Source organism: Dermacentor silvarum, chromosome 4 (genome assembly GCF_013339745.2).
Source record: "Dermacentor silvarum isolate Dsil-2018 chromosome 4, BIME_Dsil_1.4, whole genome shotgun sequence".
NCBI lineage: Eukaryota > Metazoa > Arthropoda > Arachnida > Ixodida > Ixodidae > Dermacentor > Dermacentor silvarum.
The window spans coordinates 33,305,992-33,329,167 of record NC_051157.2 but is presented as its reverse complement, the minus strand read 5'-3'; the positions used below and the strand labels follow the sequence as shown (position 1 = coordinate 33,329,167).

The following is a 23,176-nucleotide window of genomic DNA, read 5'->3' as shown; positions in this document are numbered from 1 at the left end:
GCAGACGCGCACGGCCCGCCGCACCCCTCCGCACCAACAACCGCACGCGCGCGACCAAAAACACACCGGTCTCGCATGGCAACCGCTGGTGCGGGTCTAACCAACTGTTACGTTGCCCAACTGTTAACTCAGGTCTTATTTGGCAGATCTCCACCCCACTAATTAACAATAATGATAATAACAAAACAGAAAAGTCGGGTAAAATGGTCAAGGATCAATGATATTCGCGCAAAAATCTCCTAAGCCGTTATGTATTGCACAATTTCGTTCTGTCGGCTGCTGTAAGTTTCGTCGCTGTCTTCTTAAATGTTAATTAGTTATTGCATACTGTTAATTAGGCCAGATATGTGGCACTAACCCAATATTGGGCAATCGCAGAGACTCGTCGACTCGTCGAGCCCTATACAATAACCCTGCTTAAAGCGAACCTTCGCTTAGTACGAACAGCTTCTCATTAATCAACAAATCTCGCATCACTTCCACTTTGCACTGTGGAGTACGTGGACACGAATGAAGAAAGGAAGTGGTATGAGGCGATTAATTAAGAATATAAAAAAGGCGCAAATGGAGCCCTTCTATAAGCGTATACTGATACAGCCACGGCCGGACTGGAATCCGCACGCTTTTCGGCCGTGTACAAGCATACGACGCTCCGGCTAAAGCCGCCACTCCATATACAGTACACTATACAGTTTTGATGAGACTGAGGAATCTAATAAGTCATCCGACAGAGGCTGACTGGCGATGCACGTGCATATATATCGCTCTCGCGTGTGGGCAACGCGTAGACTAGACGCCAAATAAATGCTTTAGCACTTTAGGCGTCTGTCACATGCCTGTCATGCATATACAGCTGTATGTCGCAGCCCAGTAGACAAATAAGTTCGAGTGAAAACACTGAGCGCTGTGTATTGTTTCATGTGCCTTCTGTTCGCGTCGGGATGCCCGCGCTACAAGAAATAAAAGAACATTCCGACAAGAAGATTATATATATATATATATATATATATATATATATATATATATATATATATATATATATATATATGGTGATAATTAAGAATTGCACAACCTTGCATGGCACGCGAGCCTTGCTAACAGAAACATTCTCAAGTAAAGAAAAAAAGACTCATACCGGTGTCACATGGCGCACTTTCGATCGCGATCGAGCCCAATCCGGATCGAAGTGCTCGACCGGGTACTCTGCTAAACCTTAGCGAATATTATTGTGAAAAGGCGAATATGCTAGTGTCGAAGGACCAGCTCGCTATGTATAAGGAAGTTAATTGAGAAGGGAGCATAGGTGGAGTTTTTTTACACCATATAGTTAAGTGCTCTCCACTTGTGACGAAAAAAAAAAATTAACAAACACAGACAGTGACGTTTCTTTCTTCTTCTCCTTCTTTTTCTTTTTTTTTTTTTTTTGAACATACCTTCGCCAAGTGGAAAAGTAGGCAGATCTACACCACTACTCCTTTCGCATCTTAATTCTTCAAAGCACTGCGCTCACATATGGCTTACTCCACCAAGGCGGATATATCGCAAATGGTGCACGTGTAGCATATAAAAAATTCACGAAGCGTTTGGCACACACACATATCGCGTGGCAAAGCAGGCCAAGAAAAAATGGTTGCACTCAGCTGCGGCGTGCACTATCCGCTGCTCGTCGCCTGAGGGGCACGCGCGCAATCATTACGTGCGTTCGCCGGAAAAGTACAGGCACTGCAAGCGAGCGCGAATTTGCGTGTCGCATAGTGACACGATCGAGAGGCCGAAATCACCCCGTACTTCATATGTGCTTCATTTTTTAGATGTACTACAGTTCTGTAAGGGCAGAGAACTGTGCACATTCAGAAAGTGAAACACGGACGCCTCCATAAAAGTAGAATAGAAAACCGCAAAACAAACGCGGCGCGATTTTTTTCCTCCCCCCCCCCCCCCCCCCACACACACACACACACACACAAGTTGTTCGTAAACAGATAGGCCAGCGCAGGCACTTTTCTTCTTCAATGGACACGGGTGTGTCGGAAACATTAGGCGGAAAGTTTTCATTTCTCCAGGGAGGGGGGGGGGGGGGGGGCGACCAGCTTTCCGAAACCTACCCATATATATATATATATATATATATATCCGTTGCTAACAATTTTCTATTTCTCGCTTTGTAGCGAGAGCACTTATATCGACACTTCAGGCAAATTTTCGCTGGTGTCGTCGCTGTGATGTTCCGTAATAAATCCAAAAGCCATATACATGAGCGACCCATACCCTGTGGGTGCGGAAAAAATCCCGTAACAGTGAGCCGAAGAGGATGGCGGCTTGATGGGCATTATCTTCCCACGCGCTCAATATTCGGGTTAGTTGGAGGTCACGCAATCAAACGCGACTGGGAAGGAGAGCACGCGTCTTCTCCTCTAGCCCTGCCGTAGCTGTGAATGACTGTGTGCGGCTGACGTTTGTGTGGTCCGCGTGCCATATCTAATTGTTGGTAATCATTGGTGGGTGATAAAGGGCGACCAGGGATGGCTGCTAACTTCGTGCGCGCTGTCTTCCTTGCCGGGCTGTCTTTCCGCGCCCTTAGTGTTGCAGAGTTAAGAGACAGAGGTCATTGCAGATCACTGACAGAAGCCGTCAGTAGTGGACATAAAAATAGACAGATAATGATGTTGAATCTAATTTTCGGAGTTGCGGTGAATCGCGCGGCTGTACGAACCATTCGCCTCCGCTGCCGGCGTTCTTCATAATGCTTGCGTTGTGAAAGCGAGTGCTCGAGGTCATCCCTTGAGGTATTTACAGGTTTACATGGTCCGTGCATTACGCTATGCTTACTATTTTAATTTTAGGTGAATGTTTACTGCAATTTATAGGCCACTATAACTAACGTATAGACTCGTGTAAGGGCCGCACTTTTCTGTCGCGATTGACGAGCATTTCATGAGACCGCGCCATTTGACCTCATTTTTCCAACTATGAGTATGAAATCCGCCGTAAACCTCCACGATCGCCTCCTCTCGACATCCAGTAGCGACGCGCGAAAGTACGCTGCGCGCGACAATTCGCTGTTGAGCCCGATCAGAATCCGCGCACGGAACGCGATTGCTTCTCGGTTGGATGTCTTTTTTTTTTAATATTGGCTGTCAAGTTGTGGGTGCGGCCCTTACACGGGTGCGATCCTTAAACGGATTTACACGGTAAGAATCTTCCTTTGTGTAATTGCATGTCTTCTACTTCGCTATAAGTTATAACTAATACTGATTCGCCTTCCCGGCCAAACTGCACTCTTTTTTCTCTTAGTACTTTGAGTCCGAGTATAAGCGCTGCTGCGCATGACTTCTAGACTTCTATTTATTCTGATTTCGAGTGAATCCGGCTTGGCATCATTTAGGTTACTGAGTGAATTCTATATACAAGGTGTTTCAGCTTACACTTTCCGAAATTTTTAAAGGTGGCCTGTGGCACATAGCACAATTCTAGTTCATGAGCTCGTCTATACTCGAAAAGGCGGACATTACTTGCACAGAAAATTGAAATGCATAATTGACTAATTAACAAAATTAACCAATGAAGTTTTAGCTAATTAACTTATGGCCCATGTTGCAATTTACAAATTCTATATAGCTGTAGAGTGCGATCCACTTGGAACTAATTCTCAGGCTGACACCTGCAGTGCCGAGATATTAATTCTCTCACTTTGCGGAGAAATGCATTGGCGAGCCAGTCACTTTCTCAACAAAACATCGAAGCAGAAAAGTATGAATAGAACAAATTATAGGGTTTTACGTGCCAAAACCACGATTTGATTATGAGGCACGCCAACGCCATATAGTGGAGGATTCTGGAATAATTTAGACCACCTGGGGTTCTCTAACGTGCACCTAAATCTAAGTATACGGGTGTTCTAGCATTTCGCCCCCATCGAAATGCAGCCGCCGTGGCCGTGATTTGATACCGCGACCTCATGCTTAGCAGTCCAACACCATAGCAACTAAGCAACCACGGCGGGTAAGCACAAACGTAACTGGAACGCCAATGCATTTCTCCGCAATGCATTGGCGTTCGGGAATATCTCGAAACTGGTGCCATCCTGAGAATTAGTTCCTAGTGCATCCGCCTTGCGGATTCCACAGCTAAAATTAGTAAATTGCAACAAGGGCCAAAAGTTAACACGTTAAAAACCTAATTGGTGAATTTTATTAAATTAGTCGATTATGCATTTCATTTTTTTTTTGTGCAAGGAATGTCCACCTCTTTGAGTAGACCAGCTCATGAACTAGAATTGTGCTATCTGCCACAGGCAACCTTTAAAAATTTTTTGAAAGTGTTTGCTGAAACAGCCCATATTTATAGCCTCTGCATGCAAGAGGCGATGTTTCCATTCCTAATGCGTAAATGTTGTAAATAATTAGAAGAACTTTTTTTTTCTTTTTTTTTTTTTGTCGCCAGTCGTTAGCATTGCCTACTGGAAAGAGAATCAATATTGAGACACATATCACTCACGTGCTTTTCACACGCCGTTGTTAGAAGACTCTGCCGAAGGGGTCACTGAAGTCTGCAAGTTTTTTTTCAGGGTCAAAAAAGCACGCAAAGCAATTTGAAGTGAGGTGAAGATACATCAACGTATTCATTCTCTAGGTATAGGCTATCCATTTAGTTGGCTACCTCCTTCTCTTTAAAAATATAAAAAACTTTGTGCTGTGTATATATTTAAATATATTGTATCTGTGCGTGGTCAGCGGAAATTAAAAAAAAAAAAATGTTGAAGTGAGGAAACACGGACGAGGCAGCTGCCGCTGGTGCTTCTAATGCGCATGTCTTCCTATTGTCAGGATTTGCTGAAATAAAGCGAAAGTCTAAATTAAAAGCCGTGCACGTCCACGCCAACAATGGTGCCGTAAGCTTTTAGCCACAACAAAAGTGAGAACGAAGAGGCAACGCAAGATAATCCTCAAGTTATGTAGGTAACAGAACTCCGGTAATTAAACTTTAGGGGCGGGGGGGGGGGGGTAGGCTACGGATCACGACTACGGAAAACTCCGGAGGGGGCTCGAGCCCCGGAGCCCCCGCGTAGTCGGCGGCTATGGTCGGAAGCAATCAACAATTACCTGTATAGCTCTCGGGAAGTTGTCTGACCGATCGACTTATATTTTGATAGCAATTATATGGACACTCCAAGCGGATTTCTGTCGTCGACGTCGCCGTGAGGTTCCGTATAGAGTCCAACGGCGATCAAATCGTCGCAGCGCGCCGTATGCCGTATGTGCGAGTGAACGTGCGCGAGGGACGCGCGCTTTCACGAGGAGCGAACGCACGGCGGAGAGCAAACGCGACTTCTTCCGTCGCGCGAAAGGCCGTGGGGGACGGGAGGGAAGGGAGGCGACGTTTAGTTGCGGCACCAGATGTGTACTTATATAAAAACATTGCGAGGCGATAAGGTGGTAAAGACTTCCGACGCTGCTTGACGAGTGTCCCATTTTGATTTCGTCGAAAAGCTACAAGCCGCCCCCAGAGGCATTAACGGTCACCAACGCCGCGCGCGTCCGGTGCGAACGCGGGCAAAACGCCGACGGCGTCGACAACAATTCTGCGCGTTGCTGGTGCTGCTGCATGTCCAAGTTTATACAGCTGATAAAACTATTATCCTTACTCGATATAGCTCTCTACTAATTTGCTATCGCAATTGATGCTTCGCCTTTCGGGTGAAAATGCGACATTTTTTTTAAAATCTGTCTCGACATTCTGAGCTCTGGAGGGATATTATGCCATAATTTTATACCAGGAATTAAATGACACAAATGTCGCGAAAATTCTGAGCGACTTTGTGCAATACAGCTGAAACGGCACGCGACTAAAATTTACAAATCGTAACGGTCGTTTGGTAGCTATATAGTCGTCAGTCACCACATGGTTCCTTTATTCAATATTCCAGCGCTTCACCGCCGCGTCGCCCGCGTCAGTAAAAGAGGATACGCTGACCTTTCGTAGTATCGACCAGTATACTGTTGCAGACCATCGCCAATCCGGAAATGGAAACGTTCTCCCATATAACCGTTGCCCTCCCCGGCCGCACTTCGCGCGCGCATTACAGTATAGCACGACAGAATGGTTGTGAGAAGTGTTCAGCGCCGGCCACGAGCGTCTGCAAATCTACAACTAGTGCATGTTCTGCCGAGCAAATAGCAGCAATGTTACGTTCGATAGGTGTACAACCAACACAACCGGCACAACCAACCGGCACGGCACTGCGCAGAAGCTGCAGCGATTCTTGCCGAGCCTGCCATGAACGCGCGATACTTCCCGTCCTACTGCATGCCACTTAACTGATAGCAAATTCTAAAAAGTGAATTTGGTAAAGCAGGGGTGGGACTGCCCAAAGTCATTTTGGAGCAATTTTTGGAGCAAGTAAAATTGCGTTTTGGGGAAGTTTAGAGCAGACAAAATTGCTTTTTGGAGCAGCTTGGAGCAGACTGAATTTAATTTTGGAGATATTTTGGAGCAGATAAAATTTCAGGCCAATCTTACTTTTGGTGGAATAATGGAATATGGCAGCGCGCTTCGAAACCAAGACGAAACACAAAATATACCAACACGAAGCACGTACATAGTGGAAGCGCGCTTTGTAGTGTGGGTCGAGCGGAGGCACGGCGAATGTTTTCCTGCAAAGCCGAAAACATAGATGGCACTACTACAGTGCTTAGGGTATACTCTAGGCACTGTAGCACTACGATAGAACTATTATATTCCCGCGCCGACACTCGTGAAGATAGCGGAAAATGTTCTAAAATTATGCGGCCCCATCGACGCGGTAACATATAATTCCCGGGTCACCATGGCCGGTATTTTCTAGCGATGCCTTTCCGATGCTAATGCCTTTTCGCGCTTGGTCAGTGGTCAGAGCAACAGTCGCTCACGTTATCAACGAGATCAGCCGGCCGTGAGCGGTGGATGATGAGACTAGTATAGAATAAAGCATAACGCATCGCTACAAAATACCGGCCCGTATGTCACCGCAGACCCAGACAGCCGCATTCAAACCTGGGCTGATATAACGTAAAACTATTCCAATCTCTGTTTATTGCGATAGCTATTAGATGGACACTCCAGGCACATTCCTGCCGTCGTCGTCGCCGTACGTGATATGTTCCGTATGAAGTCCAGGGACGATAACATTGCCGCGCGCCGTATGTCCGAGTGAAAGCGGGGTGCAGGAAGCGCGCCATCTTCCGTCGCGGCGCGCAAGGCACCGGGGGGTTCTACTCCGGCGGCTGCTTGAAGGCGATCTGCGATGGGGACAGAATGCGAGTGTTGATAGCTTCGTGTACGCTGTGTTTTCACTGCTTCGTTCGCTCGCTGCTGCCGCCGCGCTTCCTTCCAACGTTTTAACAGCGAGTTTCCGCGGTCATCCAGTGAGATGTGTTTATGTTTGCTAGTGTGCGCGTGTTACCATGCTTGTTAATTTAGTGTAAAGCTACTCTCCTTACTTCGTATAGCTGTCTAATTTGCTACTGCAATCGATGCTTCGCCTTTCGGGCGAAACTGCGACATTTAACAGCGAAGTTGTTCGTAGTCGACCATTCGCCGCCTGTCCGGCGTCACGCAGGTCATGTGACCAGGGGAGGATGAGATCCGCGCCGGGAGAGGACAGGTCACGCAACCAGCAAAGGATAGGCGTGCTGGGGGAGGAGGCGACCAATGAGAGGCCGCGCTGGGCGCGATGGAGGCGATAAGAGAAGGTGTTTCTGTGCGGCGCGCCCTTTCGCGTAGAGCCACCAAGGAGGAAGACCTCCTCTTCCCCGGCCGACACCACCTTCCTGCACTTCGAGGCGTCGTGGAGTACCTTGACTCGTCAGGGCTCTCCGCACGCCTCTAAGACACCATTTCTGCAAGCGGGACGGCCTCGCAGCCTCCCATCCCACCCCGGGCCTAACAGGTCCGGAACAACACCCCCTGCAGTCTCTGCGGCACACCAAGGCCTTCCATCCCGGCCTGATACGTGCCGCCACAGCCTGCCGGTTTTGCTTCGCCCAGCCATGCCGACTCCACCCTATCCTCCTTTCTCCCCCACTTACCCCTTCCCGTTGGCGCTGAGCCGTGCTCCCTCAAGGGCTGCAGAAGATAGCGTCAACATTTCCCTTTCCACATGAACCACTTACTAGAGCCACCTATGGGTGTTCTGTGGTACAGCTGCTGCCGACGCCGTCCGCTTTCCCCCGCGTTCGCGCCGAACGCTCGGTGTCCGTGACTGCAGCCGATGCCTCTAGCGGCGGCTCGGCAGGTTTCGACCTGGGAACTGGACATTCGTCGAGGAGCGTGGGAAGTCGCTGCCTCTTCTCGCCTCGCAACGTTTCAATATAAGTTCCTGATGTAGATCTGTGTTTAGTTGTGTTTACGCAATTGCATCACGTGCCACAATCAGTTGTAGGAGTTGAGGACGTGCGCCACCGGAGTCCGACGTCAAACTGCGGGTCGCTCTCTAGCCTACGCCATCGGTGCGTCTCGCCACCAGTTGGGGTCGGGCATATCCAAAGTGGTAGCTGGCCCATGCCGTCGTCCGCCCCATCCACGTTGAAGACGTTGTCGAAGGGAGGAACAGGTTCTCATCGAGAACGAAGAGTACTGGGCTTATTTACAATATTTACATGAGAAGTAGAGAACGTTACGTCTCATCAGTCTAACTTGACTGGATCGAAACGCCCTGGATCGAAGCACACCACAGAGCTGCGGTCCCATCATCCTCCAATCGGAGCGTCGAGTGTCACCGAAGGGCCCGCCTTGAGGGCGCCTTCGTTTCCCGAACACATTCGAAGTGCCCTCGGGCACACACTGCTCACTCCCCCACAGAGAGGGGACACTCGTATACAGGCGGCTTCGCGCCTGACTTGGACGCGTCTGTTGTTCCTGGAATGGGCCAGCCATCGACGGGTTTGTTTGGAGAACGGCCTTGGTGGCCAGCTGGTCTGTCGAGCGGCCGTGAGAAAGCGTCCTAATAGCAGCCCTTTTCCAAGAGTCTCCCCTCCTAGCGTCGTGGTCGGCGCCCGGGTGACATGCATTCTTTGAAAGGTGTATAGGCATGGTGTCACCCCTGATCTTTCCCGGAGGGTCGTTTTTCAGCCTCCCGAAGCGATTCCTCACAGGCAATACTTCAAAGTTCGCTGCCCCCGCTGGTCGCCGAACGTAACACAGTGTAACTACACAGCTTCGCTGTTCGGCCATCTTCACGGAGTTGAAGGGCGATAATTTTTTTTTTATTCCAAATCTGTCACTGGCTCTTCGTGATAAGTCAAAATGGCTCAGGCCTCGCAAATATGGGCATAAAATGACTGGAACAGTTTTACGTTATACCGACCCTAGGGACAGAGACGCCCGCCATCGCTAATATATATAGATATCTATATATCTATAACTATAAATATCTATATATCTATAGTTAGAGCCACTGGAAAAAAATTCTTTATCTAGTTCGCTCGCAGCGCCCTCCGTCTACTCGTTTTGCGCCTCAGCTAGGGAGCGCCGCGCCGCTCGGCCCACTCCACCGTGTTCTATTCCACTCTCAATACAGCCGCCCTGGCCAAGTTATAGTGCAGATCAGTGAGCACATATGCCGAAGCCGTTGCAGCGTGGCGCAATTTCGGTCAATTTACTGTCCTTGACGCAGGATTTTGCGTTTGTATTGAAAGGGCGCAATTGGCGCAGGAGTCCCACCCCTGTAAAGGGTTCCTCCTTTGTCAAAGGGCAGAGTAGCTAAAGAAGAAAAAAAAAGCCAGTGGTCAAAGGTATTTCATTTGTATGGCCAAGATGTTGACATGGCAAAAACCTGCCATGCCACACCAATCACCTGAATAGTGTTGGAATATAGACCTTGATATAGCAAAGTGAAACTGACGCAACTGTTGTAGCACTGTCTGCAAAGAGGCGAACACACACAAAAGTACTGATGTGCTGCCACTGCAGTGTCGGGAATAATGCATTTAAGATGCACCACGAGGAGCTTTCAAAGGATTCAGGGGAAGCCAAGCGGGGTGATGAAGGTGAGGTTTATTGGTGAGGCAAACAGACACACACACACACAGTGGAGAAGGAAGCAGGTGCACCAGCTAGACTTCAGCGGGCTTCTGGATCGTCTTCTAGCACACTCTCCTGGCTGCCAGCTGCATACTGTGAATGCAAGAGAGAGAGAGAGGGGAATTAAAATGAGTCATAAGCTGGCTCCTCTACTCAAGCCCCAATATGTCTCTGCTGTTCAACACAGACTGGCTATTTCGTCACAGTACTTTGCATGCTATAAAAACAATGACATATGCTTATCAAATAATACAGTGGGCAGTAGCAGTTGCTTTGTCATGCCCTAATGCGAGTAAGTTTTACCTGTCACAACAATAAGTACAGTGCTGTTGTCAATGTTGAACCAATAGATTTTTCTAATTTGGGACCGATGATGCCCAATATTGGGCATATGTTGGCCCTGCTTGCCGCATTGATAGGGAAGCTGCTGCATATAGCTGCACCCATGGTGTCATAATGAAGGAAATAAAATAATGTGCCCTCTTACTAGAAGGTACAGCCAAATTACGCATGTGAACATTACAAAACCAGCTTTCCGTTCCTGTTTACAGTCTATGCATTCATGTGTTCCCGTACAAGCCTGCTTCGTCTGGCTTCACAATAACCAGACCCCTAAACATTAAAAAAAAAAGTTGTGGGTTTATACATGCCAAAACCACGATTATGATTAGAGGCATGTGTAGTTGGAGGGGCGGGGCTCCGGATTAATTGTGTACTTCTGGTGCCCTTTGCACAGTTTATGATGACGTTAGCTGAACAAGGTTCAGCTAACGTCATGGTCAAAACAAAAAATCATGGTCAAAACAAAAAATAGTCACATTAAGACGGTATGCTGTCCAGATAAAATTCTGAGAAGTTAAACCCATGCGAATGTTTCATTGTCTCTAAAAAATGAAGTTGGTTACAATAAACATTTACATCTCACAATACAGTTAATGTCATCTTTCTTGCACAGCCACTTCCACACTCCTATGAGGGCTTTATTAAGAGACAGTTTATGTATCACGTGAGTATCTAATAAAACTACTGTTCTAACCACATGTCTAGCTCACCGGTTAATTTTATCTACCGCAGTGGTGCCACAATGCCACCATTCATTATTTTTTCCACAGCGTGAAAAAATGTTAACCAGAACGCAAACATATCTTGCTGTACGTGCATTCTCTGTATATAATTGCTGAAACAGGTGTTAGGCACAAGGTTTCTAGCAAGTGGGCATGTTATGCATACTATCTGCCTTCAATTTTAGACAGAAAACATTCTCCCTAAATTTTGTAATTGCAAAGGATTAGTGATTATGATACATCATCCAGCTACCTGCAATTGGAAGCCCGATGCTAAAAAGATACTCATGCGCCCTGCCTGAACCGTATTAAATCATGACTAAAGCCACCCCAGATCCACAAGATTACTGACATTTTCACACAAATTAGATAGATACTGTCACGACTAAAGAAGACAATGAAGGGATGGACACGAGCGCAAGCATCTCTCTCTCCGAAGAAGTTAAAGTTGGCGCGGAGAATTATTGTTGCGGCTTGAATATAGAGCCTGTGTTTGTTGTCGCACCACCGTCGTTCTGTGTGCCGTTCTTCGCATCTTGCGACAATACCTTACTTTGCTGAGGTTATTTAGGACCAACCGTTAAAAAATACAGCCTTTCCTACGCCACGCCTTCAGTCACTAAATCAATGTTACTGGAGGTAAATGCAAAGTGCCTGAGAAAGTTCTTGAAAAATTTCAACCTGCTGCAGAAGTTCACCGACCGTTTAGAACTGAAATTCCTGTTTCAGGCTCACAGGGCATGGAAGATGACAAAGAAAAACTTATCAGTGGTAGCATGAGACAGTGATCAGATAACCTCACAAAGATAGTACACCGGAAAAGCTGCAGAGGAAGGTGAATTGGCAGGCAGCATTTGGTGGCACTGAAACAGATGTGCGCATAACTTTGTAAACTGTAGCAAAAGGACTCCCAAAGGGTCTCCCGCCCTTCCCACCACCATGCTATGTCAACATGCAATCTGCTCTGGTTTGCCTGGCATGTCTGTCACATCATCTGGCTGCACCGGAGGACAGCACAAGAATGCTTCTTGTTCCATTGTCCCTGTGCCCAGTCGCTGACCCTAGGGACAAGAGAGCGACACCACTGCAAGCTCATCACACAAGAATTACATGGCCGAGCACACACCACAAGTCCATAATGCTTGAGGATGTCCATCTTGCACATGGGGCACGAGCGCTGCTCGAGTAGCCACGGGTCGACACATGGCTTGTGAAACGAGTGGCGACAGGGCAGCAAGCGCACCAGTTCTCCCGGCCGGAGGGGTTCGATACAGACGGCACAGCACTCGGACTCTTGCTCGCCTGGTCGCAACGTCTGCACTGGAATGCGGTCCAGCGCCTTCTGTGCAGCATTGCATAGCCGCCTCTGCAATCATGCACCGACTTAGAGTTAGTGAACGCCAGTGTTGCTAATCTATGACGCTGATGACTAATCAAAACCTTACAAGTTAAAAACAGGTGAGAGATGAACATGAACAACAGGACAGGCACTGAGTACATCTTTATTGAAAAACACTACACTTTTGTAGAAACTGTCCAGAATTAACCGCGTAACTGTGCATCACCACCATGAGTTTGCTTGAGGCTATTGCAGAACAAAGGCTATCTCCAGTTACCACTGTTTTGTGTCAGCCTACTCCATCTTAAGCCTGCTAATTGCTTATCACACCATCTATTCCTCGGCATTCATGCACATGAAGGCATAAAGCTGTGATCAGATTTGCTTATCCAGACACACTATTCCTTTATCAGAAAACCCAATGGAAGACCCAATGACATATTCATCTCTCGCTTTCCGTACAAAGCACATCCGTGATGCTTAGTAATTTTCAGAATTATTCTCTCAGAAACCGTGCTCTATCCCTAATTCATAGCTTTGCTTTTGTGCTCTTTTTACGAGATGTCCACTTTAAGCATTTCACATTTCACTGTACTGTATTCAGTTCGTGCTCAGAGTGACTGTAATGAGTGAAAAATTCTATGCATCCACATGACATAAAATGTGTGATGTACACATCTCATATTAATATTATGCAGGCGAGGGAATGTTTTTGTGGCATATCTGGCATATCACTGCTACCATGTACAGTTTATTCTGTTACGAAGATCAATCAGTGGGCCTTGCATCCTAAAAATAAAAACCCAATAAGGTTGGTGTCGGCGGTAACTAAATTTGAACATTACATGTTTCTAACCAGAGGTGCAGTTGTGTACAAATGCACCAACTGAGGCATTGTGCATGCTGAGTGTGCATCCGATATATTTGGAAGGGAAATCTCACTCCTGGTGAGAAGCAAACCATCGATCTTAGTATCCCTGGAACAATGCTTCAAGCAATGACTAAGCAAGGTTGCCACATTCTTCGCTGTATTTCCTAGGGCACCAGTACTCACACATGAGCAAACTGTGATTACCACACATACATCAATAAAAACATTCATGCACCGTAACTCATTATTATGCTGGCTTAACTCATTATGCTGATTATAATGTGTTGCGATTTGGTGGCGAGATGCTATTATGGCTTTCTACAATAATATGATCAACAGTGGCTGAACAAGGCAATCCTCAGCCTGGAGTCGATTCGACAAGATGACAAGTGCCCATGTCGAAATGTTGGCTCTAGGCTGACAATTCTCTTGTTTGGCCACAGCTGGTAACTTCAAGCCTCCATCTTCCTGTGAATCTCTGTCTGGTTCGGATTTGTGTAGTAAAGTGGTACTGGCAGTAATTGGCCTCCATGAGCAGCTGGCTGCATACTCCACTGCATGCAAGTGCATGTGTCCTTTTAGAACAGAGCTGTTAATAAGAAGCATGCAGCTTCTTTTTCTGTTCCTCCAAGTGTTTCTAGCATCAGCTGTGTTCAATAGATCTGCCTGCACACAGACACAGCTGGGAGAAGAGCACTGACCGCGAGCAGGTCCTTGGCATGGATGTACCGAAAGCGCTGTACATAGTAGAAGACAAGCCAGGCGAGGGAGATGATCATGAGGATGATGAAGGAGACGGAGACGAAGAGCACTGAGGTACGGTTGATGCTTGGGTAGGGGAAGGGTCGGTGGCTGCCCACTGACATCTGCATCACCACACGCGTGCCATTGTCCACCAGGCCTGCTATTTGCTGCCCCTTCTCCCGGCCAATCAGCACCGAGATCAGCTGGGACACTGCGCAGGCAGCATTGTGTGCAGCAAGTCAGTCACCCTGCCATTCTGGAGGTCGCCTGAGCGAATAACCACAGCAACACAAGGCACTGACATATCTGTCCCGACGTTTCACACATATATCTTTTGCCTTGAGGAAGCAAAGGCTTAGCTTTACATGCTCGCTGTGTTTTGGTTGTGTAATCTTCAGGCTAGAAAGCAAATAAGCGATTGTAACCTTACGTGCTAACTGTGAAGTGGGGAATTGGTGTTGTGCTCACATAATGCACTGCTTTTGTTTATTAGGCTGGCAAACATCACAATTCACAGGTGCTTTGTACAATTACAGCCTTACCCACCGTGGTGGCGTAGTGGCTTTGGTGTTGTGCTGCTAAGCCCGAGGTTGCGGGATCACATCCCGACTGCGATGGCCGCATTTTGATGGGGGCGAATTGCAAAAACACCTGTGTACCGTGCATTGGGTGAATGTTAAAGAACCCCAGGTGGTCAAAATTAACCTGGCTTCCCCCACTACTACGTACCTCATAATCATATCGTGGTGTTGGCAAGTAAAACCCTATAATTTAATTTTTGTTTTCTGTAATACAGCCATTGTGTGTCAGAACAGTCTGAAAAAGAGGAAGCCCCACCCATGTTTAACCCCACAAAGCCCAACGTATCATTCTTGATACACTGAATTTGATGCCTAAAAAATTCTAATTTATGTGCTAATGACGTAAACTAGAGCCCGTACTAGGGTTTTTGATGTGCTGGAGGACGTTTACAGTCGTGACAGTACAGCAAATAAATTACAGATTAAGTAATTACATACTAATTAATGTTTACTCAATAACATTTCATCATTTTCCTTGCACCAATAAACATATCTCCATGGCCAGAAATAAATGTAAACACGCTGGTTAAATTGTCTTTGATGTGAAATGGTGTTTGGGCTTTGTGGGTTTAAACCGTGGATATATCTTCGTGCAATAATGCAACATTAAACTGATTGGAAATGAACATGCTGAGCATGTTGTAATAATAGTTTCTCGAGGATCTCCCGGAGCCTTTCTCTGGCAAAAGAAAAAGCAATGGCCACTACACCGCAAGCAGCTTGACTTCCATAAGAAGCATGGTTTAAATAAAGCTGCCAGTCAGTGTCCTGCACAATTATTTGTCAAGGCAGTCTATATAATGTGCAGACGGCTTGCTATGATATCATTGCGGCCATTACAATGGAGGACCACTTGTTTGGCAAAATGTTATGCCTTAATCCATTTTGTTGATTCGCAGCTTATGTGCAGAAGTGCTATGGTAGCTGTAAATAGGGTTCCAATATGGCATCCGTGACATCACATACAAACCATGCATCTAAATGAGAGCTTTCACGTTGTTCTCATGTAGACTCTGCATGGGGCCTAGCAACATGTACATGGTGATTAAGTGATAGTACAGCAGCTATGCCAAATAGTGCAGGTGTGACAACACAGCAATTGTTCCACATTTTGCATGTCATCTACTTCAGCTCTAGTAGATCTAGAGTCTTCCCCCCCACCCCTACATGCTACCCTGGACTCATCCCTGATCTTCAGCAACATAGCGCGCACATGTTCCTGCCTCAGGTACAAACATTAAATCTTACACTTGCAACCTTCGGTGTTTTATGAGCACCCCTAAGTGGAGTAAAATGGCAACACTTCCGATACAAAGCATGCAATTTTACCACAAAGCCGAATATAACCAGAAGCCAAAGAGTTACAAACCCGGTAATGTTCCTTTAAGTTCTAACAGCTTAATTGTCTAAAATATTGTCTGAAAAATTATGGGTCAGCAAATGGAAGAGGCCCACATTTTATGGCAAAAATGTGTGTTTTCCAAATAAGTAGGCATGCCTAATTAATTGGAAAATAAAAGGAAGTTCTTAAGTTTTGGAACGCTCCATAGCTGAAAACACTGATGTTGAGCCTCCAGACAGTAGCCAATCAACAAATTACTCTATAATGTCATAAATTGAACAACTAAATGATCTAGCATTTGAGATTTCCTGTGAATGCTGTGCACCCATAAGACATGCTAGACAACTAGTAAACAAATTGATAAAGTATGTACCGGGATGGTGCAGAGGTACCACAGGAAGAGAATACCAAGAGCCCCGATGCTCAAGCAATTGAATTGATACATGGCTCTTGCTAACTGTCTTGTGGTTATGATAACTGGGCCTGTATTCTTGATCAATCACTTTCGGTGATTCTTTCACTTTTGGGCAATGTCATGCCCAGCACGACGTCTCAATGGAGCAACAAGCATGCTGTCAATGGCTTAGCAAATGATTATGCACCGAAAGTGATAGGTCAAGAATACGGCCCCTGTTTAACGTCAGTAACTTGACGAAACAAGGGATTCAATACTGCGCAATGTGTTAACAATTCCTTCACTTTTTCTGGGGAGGAATCGGAATGATAATATTAAAAAAAAAAAAAAAAAAAAATGGCCCTAATTTTTTTTCTTTTTAATTTTTCAACACATACACGCTACTTGGGCCACAATCTCAGCTGCAGCTTAATATGACCTCATTCCACTGGAATAAACATACGGTAACAAAAATTATCACGGTTCAAGGTTGGCTAGATGTCTCAACAATCGTGTGTTCACCATTCGACTGCTTTAAACAGCCCGGATGCCAAGATCTCTGGCCAGCTTTTAAGTCACGCGCTTGTAATACGTTAACTTGCAATACATGCCAGATACGTAGGCCCTTTGTCAGACGTCCAACGCTAAGAAGTGTGTCAGCACTAGTAAAGCGAACGTGCATCCAAAGATTATAGCTGTAATGCACACCGACGGTTCGCTGTAGTTCGACAATATATAAGCCATGCACTTTTATGTCACACTAAATGAAGCTTGCATCCGAACAGCAAACATTCAGATTTATATGCTCACATGACGATCCTGTGTGTGAACATTCTCAGCACTGAGTGTATTGCTTGTTTATGAAACATGTCCATTAACCATCTGCAAAGCAAAAGAACAAGTGAAGAGGATATGTGAAAAGGTGTAATATTCACTTGATGCAACATGCCAAATACCTGTGCCACATGTGCAAGTTTAATGCTATTAAGAGTTTATAGGATCTTAAGTTTCTTAGTGTTGTTCAGCTGCTAGACATACACATCTAAAGATATTAAATGTTGCAATAACTGCAGTGAGTGCAGGAAGTCTGTCTGCCAATTGTAATATCATAAAAAAATTGTTTGGCAGGCTAAAGTTTGGGAACTGCTGCTAAAAACAATGATAGGCATATTTTATGCAGAAATATATCATTACTTCAGAAACGTATTTATCATGTGCATCCATAACTGCTAACTTGAAGCGAGACTAGGCATCTGATAGCTGAACGAGTTGTTAGAATGCACTATACTGCTAGTGGCATTGACTTTTAATGCTATAAAGTGTGTCAGTGTGGCACTGCATGAACGGCATTAAACTTTCTAAGGCGTTGAACAGTTAATGTAATTTTCTGTGCCCATGTGATATGGGTATTAATGTGATTACCCTTCTACCTCATGTTCTGTTATGAATTTATAGCATTGTAAACAATGCACTTCGTTATATGGTAGGCATATTGAGGTTGTCAAAGCTTACTCCTTCCTTGGGAAAAGCAATGCTTAAATAATGACGCTCTTTAGCTGCACACAGCTAAAACATCTGCAGAGTACTAATTTTATATGGTTCTGTTTAGCACGAAACCTCATGTCCTGTCACTGCAAGACTATCCAGTTAAAAAAAAAAAAAAAAAGATTGTAATACACTTTGTGGAGTATGTATCAGCAGAACTCCATATACCAGAGACATGCAAGGATATGATCATATACAATATTCAATTTCAGGAAATTACAACTTGTGATTAGGCCAACATGAGATGACTGTCCTATATAAAATGTTTCCATCTAAGATTAGGCAGCAAATAGCAACCAAATTTTTGAAAGGTTTAAACTGCTCACTAAAGTTTCTGCTTGCATGAAACTGTTGACCCTATACAATGGGGCCAGTACAACAGCGTCTACCACTAGTGATGACGCAAATTAAATGTTAAATTGTCCCCACTGCTCTGTTATTAACCTGCCAATATATCGATAATGACAGATTAGTTAAAATGTGCGAGATAACCGCAACATCATGCGCACGCTAGATGGTTTCTTTCAGACAGCACGGCCTAAAAATGTCACATTGAGTGAGTGAAATGAAAATCACAGATAGCAGCTGGACTGCGCGGGACCCCCTCGAGATAGGCATTTCCGCTGGTCGTTTCCGGAGGGTGTTTGCTTGACGCTCATCCCTGCCCATCGCGTTTACTGCCAGAAACTTGTGGGCGAGTGAAATGGCAAGAATATAGGAATGACGCCAACATATTATACAGTCGAAGAAAACCTTTCACTTCCTGGTACATCAAGAATCACCTGCGAATCCGTACCTTCCGTCGGCTCGCGCCTTTTCCTGCTCACAATATTTTCTGTCACGGGACTGTACTCTGGTCAAACCAATGAACATCGCTGGCGCTATGAAAACGAGCAGTGCTCGGCAGGAAAGCCGATTCTGGGGGGCCACCGCTCGTGCGCGAGTGATGAGCAAAAATGCATCACGTTGGAAGCGCGGCCGCGATCAAGGCCTCGGGTGGGCCGACGCGCAGAGACGCGATCGATGGCGGCTCCCACCTTTGTGGCGCATCTTGAGCAGTCGGCCGCTGGCGCCTGGCCCGGGTCCCGCCGCGCCGCTGTAGAGCACGGCCCCGGACGCATTGGTGTTGGCCGCGTGGCGCATCTTGACCGACTCGACGCAGTTGCCGTGCTGTATGAGCGCGATCCAGGGCTCCTGCGGGATGGAGGCCGCGTCCAGCGGCGAGCAGGCGTCGTGCGCCGTGAAGTTTCCACTCGTCACGTGCACCACTACTCCGCTCACGGAGCCCAGCTTGCCCGCGCTGTAGTAGCGGCCCAGTTCCTCGCGCTCGGAGACGAGCTGACCCGTGGCCGGGTGCACGTACGTCAGATTGATCACAGCCGTATAGTACTCGTCCACATCCTGCGTCAAGTCCGCACGAACCCAGGGAAGCAGAAGAACCGTCACTAGAACTCCGCACGGCCGACCGCCCATGCTCGGACGACGACGCGGATGGCGGCGGCCGCGAGCGACGCCGCCTGACGACGACAACCGGGCGCTCTGCAGCTTGTTTATTTGCTGCACGGAGCGTTGGGCAAGATGCCCTGGCAAGGATTACCCACGGCTCGCAGAGGTAGTACGAGCAGCGCGCTAAACGGATTTCGTGTTTACGCCGAGATTCATGCGTAGGTTACTAACGAGTGTTTTGGCCGCTCGGTCCCCCACTGCGACTTGTGCGTACTGCGTCCGGTTGCGACTTTGCTTTGTTTCGATGGCTCGAGAACAACGCTCCAGTGCCGCAGTTTTCATCGTAGCGAACAGGAGTCCAGCTCGTCGGCTTCCACCATGCAGTACTTACACGTGAAGAAACCCGAATCGCGTAGCATTACTGCGGCTGCCGTACACGCCCGGAGATAGCTGCAGTGCGGCACGGACGCACTTTCATTCCGTGTCACATTGTTCGCGTAAGGCACCAGTACTACGAATGAACTAATTTCACCTCCAGCACGCAACAAATGACTCGCGTAACTTTTCAAGAACTCTTATAGAGGCGGAACAAGATACAGCAGACGACGTTTGCAACTCAACCGGACAACGTAAACCAGCCGACTGGCCGTCATTTCAACGCTAGTAGCGCTAGTGGCGCAAGTGACGAACAAAGAAGCGCGAATTTTACCCGTTCGAAGGCGCTAGCATCGTTAGGGTTAACTAAAAAATCAAACAAAATAGCGCCCACAGATTTTCACGTTTATTTACTTATTCTGTGTTTATATCGTATAATCCGAATTGACACAGAACATGGAACGTGCACGTCCAGAGTTCGCGCAGCCTATTGCATGGCCTATTGTGTTTACAAGCGTGTTTAGTAGAGCGCGCATTCCATAGCAGGATCTATGACATGATATTCTATCTCCGAAGCAATGTCCGAAGATAAATTTTTCTCTCCCGTTTTTGGTAATAACGTACATCTACATCAAGGTACAGCTAAAACGCTACAACCTGGAATCACTCCAAAATAAGACTCATCCAGACATTTAACAACCATAACAGAGCCAACAAGAATTCCATGCGGTGTGTCGAGCGGTTTCATGGGAACGGTTAACAAACCAAGGGAATAAAACAGCGGACTGCCCGAAGTCAGACCAGCTTCGCGATCAAGCGCCTGCTTTAACCCTTAACAAGTATGTGCGCAGTGCTTTGGGCCCATCCACGGTTCGAACGCTCCAATGCTGAACATCAAGACGTAGACACAGACGTAGATCCCATATGCTACACTGCCGAGTCGGGCCATCTGTTCTAGGGCACGGTCAAAGTAGGGAACGGTCAAAGGCGGCACATTCCCTTTCATTCCGCCACACTCACGCAAGCTAGCGGCTTGCAGAGGCTAGGCCGCGAGTGGCTTCTTGTATGCGTACATGACACTCAGATGTGGTTGATACGCGCAGGTGGGTGATTTTGGGACAGTGGTGGTGGGGTTATGCGTTTAGGGACTTCACGGGCACAAGTTGGTACATTTTGCAGACAGGGTCAAGTACAAGTAGAGAGGCATACAGAGGTGTGGTATAGCGAAATTCAACCATTTATTGGAGATATTTAGAACACGGTTTTAAAGCTATCCCCAGTTTCTGTATACGAAGGGAAACAAAGAAAGCTAGGCCTTGCTTTCAGTACCATTACAGTAGAGGTGCATGCCAGACAGCACCCAAAACCAAGCACCAGTCAAGAAAGTCATTCCATCCCCACTTCATTCTGTGTCCCTGTAAAACAAATGATTCCGCAATCGTAAAAACACTGGAACACCGACTTTGCAACCCAGGCTTTATGTGCTGTTTATTTGTGTTGTTACATTTAGGTGGACATCTTTTTGTACCTGTGCAAACCAGAAACCTATCAGCAGCAGCACCAATGTGTTTTCTTTGCAACACAACATAGCACCATTTTATTTCAAAACCCCCTAAACTTGATGCTTTGAAAATTTATGGGTACCAACAATTTCTCGAGCAACTATGACACACCTCAGATCAGAAAAACTTATTTAGTCGCAGTACAATGCTTGTGTGTTAAATAATACTTGGGCAGCAAAACTATCACTTTAATAGTGTTTAGAATAGTGGGCTTGGACAGACTGTATTTTGTATTACGCAACCCATAAAAATGCGCTGATGCAGGCTGCGAGACATTGTTCAAGCAGAACAACAGAAAGCTGAGCAAGCAGGTAGGGATTCTGGTACAGAAATGCAGGCATACAAAACACTAAAACAAGAATAACCAAGGAGGACAACACACACACTTGTTCTTATCGTTCGTATAGTGTTGTGTATGCCTGCCTTTCTGTACCACGAGTTGTTCAAGCAGGCCGGCCTCTTGTGTTTGTTAACTATTACCCTCCACATTCACAGTAGGCTGCGTGTGTTCACTAAGGGCGCATTCGCAGTGGCGATCAACACTGGCTAGCGCGACCTGCCCTATGCCATACAGAAATGTCATGATTAGTGCCGTTCACATCTGCTCGCACTGTCACACCCATGTAAAATACGCGTCAGCGCATAGGACGTCCAGCTTCAGCACCACTAATTGGTTCAGCTGCCTTGCGACTGACTCAAAACAGTCACTTAATGTGTAGAACATTAGACGAAAGAGGCAGCTTTATTTCGGAAACTCCTACACAAAATACATGGGTATTTACAACTGATCATATTGCTGCCCTCCACTGAATTGATTTTTTAATTTTGTGTAATGAGGTTTGTCGCAATAGAAACCAAAAATCTGTTTAATAATTGGTTGATCTGCTTCCAACAGACATGTATATAGACTGTGCGGAGCAGATATTTTAATAGGCCATCAATTTCCTTTATAAAGGTTTGCCCAAAAATTGGAAACAATTAAAAACCAACACATCAATAATAATAAGAATAAAAAAGAATATCACATCACAAATCTGTAAGCTCCATCTACCGGGACATCAAAAGTGTGGCAAGATCGACAAATTACATGCCACTCCGGAATATGCTACCACAACTTTGTAAGTAAAAATTTTGCCGAAGTTCTGTAAACAATGCAACAATTTCATGTAAACTGTAAACTCATATCACCTTTCTCTACTTCAGTTGTTCTAACAGATGCAGTTTACAGAACTGCAATATCAGTTTTTGGTGCAGTTCAAAATTTGTAAACTTTCAGGCAATTTCTGTAAATACTACAAAGCCCTAAATCAATATTCTGCTTATAACAGTTGGTAGAAGTTAGCTTTCTCCCTTAAATGATGCACCAAACTGCAATTCATATCGGTTCAGTGGTCTAATGTGAGAATTTATGCATTACACATACATCTAAATAAGTTGTAATGTCTTTTTGAACAAGATAAGAAAGCATTCGTGATCCGTAAACCATGCTCCCATGAACATTAGCTAAATATTATTTCACTGTATGTAGCAGAGAGCTCACAATTTCATAAAAGATAGCTCGTTTTCTCTAGAGCGTTTTTGAGGCCCCCTCTATTAAAGCAAAGATTCCTTAGTGAGCTCTCCCGGACTTTCCCAACTGTGGGTGCTGCTGCGGCCGCCTTGGAGTGTGCCTCACGTCACATGGCACGAGCGAGATTCCGTTAGGGTCATAAATGCAGGAATGAAATGGGAAAAATAATCGCATCAAATATATGACCAGTATGGTGCATAAACATTGCATGAAATTACATGTTGCATAGATGACAATAAAGACAATTGTAAGCATCACATTAGCTTTATAGTATTTAAGTAACT

General features: G+C 46.0%; 2 protein-coding genes across 2 annotated transcripts in view; both read right to left on the bottom strand.

The window, feature by feature from the left end:
• Positions 1-10,014: 10,014 nt before the first annotated feature.
• On the bottom strand, positions 10,015-20,064 carry LOC119449733 (RING finger protein 150-like). Its single transcript, XM_037712979.2, has 4 exons — positions 18,977-20,064; positions 14,035-14,288; positions 12,250-12,489; positions 10,015-10,152 (listed from the first exon to the last, which is right to left on the bottom strand). Exons 1-4 carry the CDS (start codon positions 19,410-19,412, stop codon positions 10,099-10,101), a joined length of 984 nt encoding a protein of 327 aa, XP_037568907.1. The 5' UTR covers positions 19,413-20,064; the 3' UTR covers positions 10,015-10,098.
• Positions 20,065-20,976: 912 nt separating this feature from the next.
• Positions 20,977-23,176, bottom strand: part of LOC119449731 (sister chromatid cohesion protein PDS5 homolog B-like) — a 50,036-nt gene continuing 47,836 nt past the window's right edge. The window contains exon 29 of the mRNA XM_049665412.1: positions 20,977-21,175. The gene's annotated coding sequence lies outside the window, so the exon portion shown is untranslated. The remainder of the gene's footprint in view (positions 21,176-23,176) is intronic.

Coding starts and splice junctions, on each gene's coding strand:
- LOC119449733 (XM_037712979.2), bottom strand. CDS start 19,412: ATGGGCGGTCGGCCGTGCGGAGTTCTAGTGACGGTTCTTCTGCTTCCC. Junction 14,289..18,976: donor GCTCAAGATGCGCCACAAAG/GTGGGAGCCGCC, acceptor CTGCCTGCGCAG/TGTCCCAGCTGATCTCGGTG. Junction 10,153..12,249: donor TCAAGCATTATGGACTTGTG/GTGTGTGCTCGG, acceptor TTGCATTCACAG/TATGCAGCTGGCAGCCAGGA.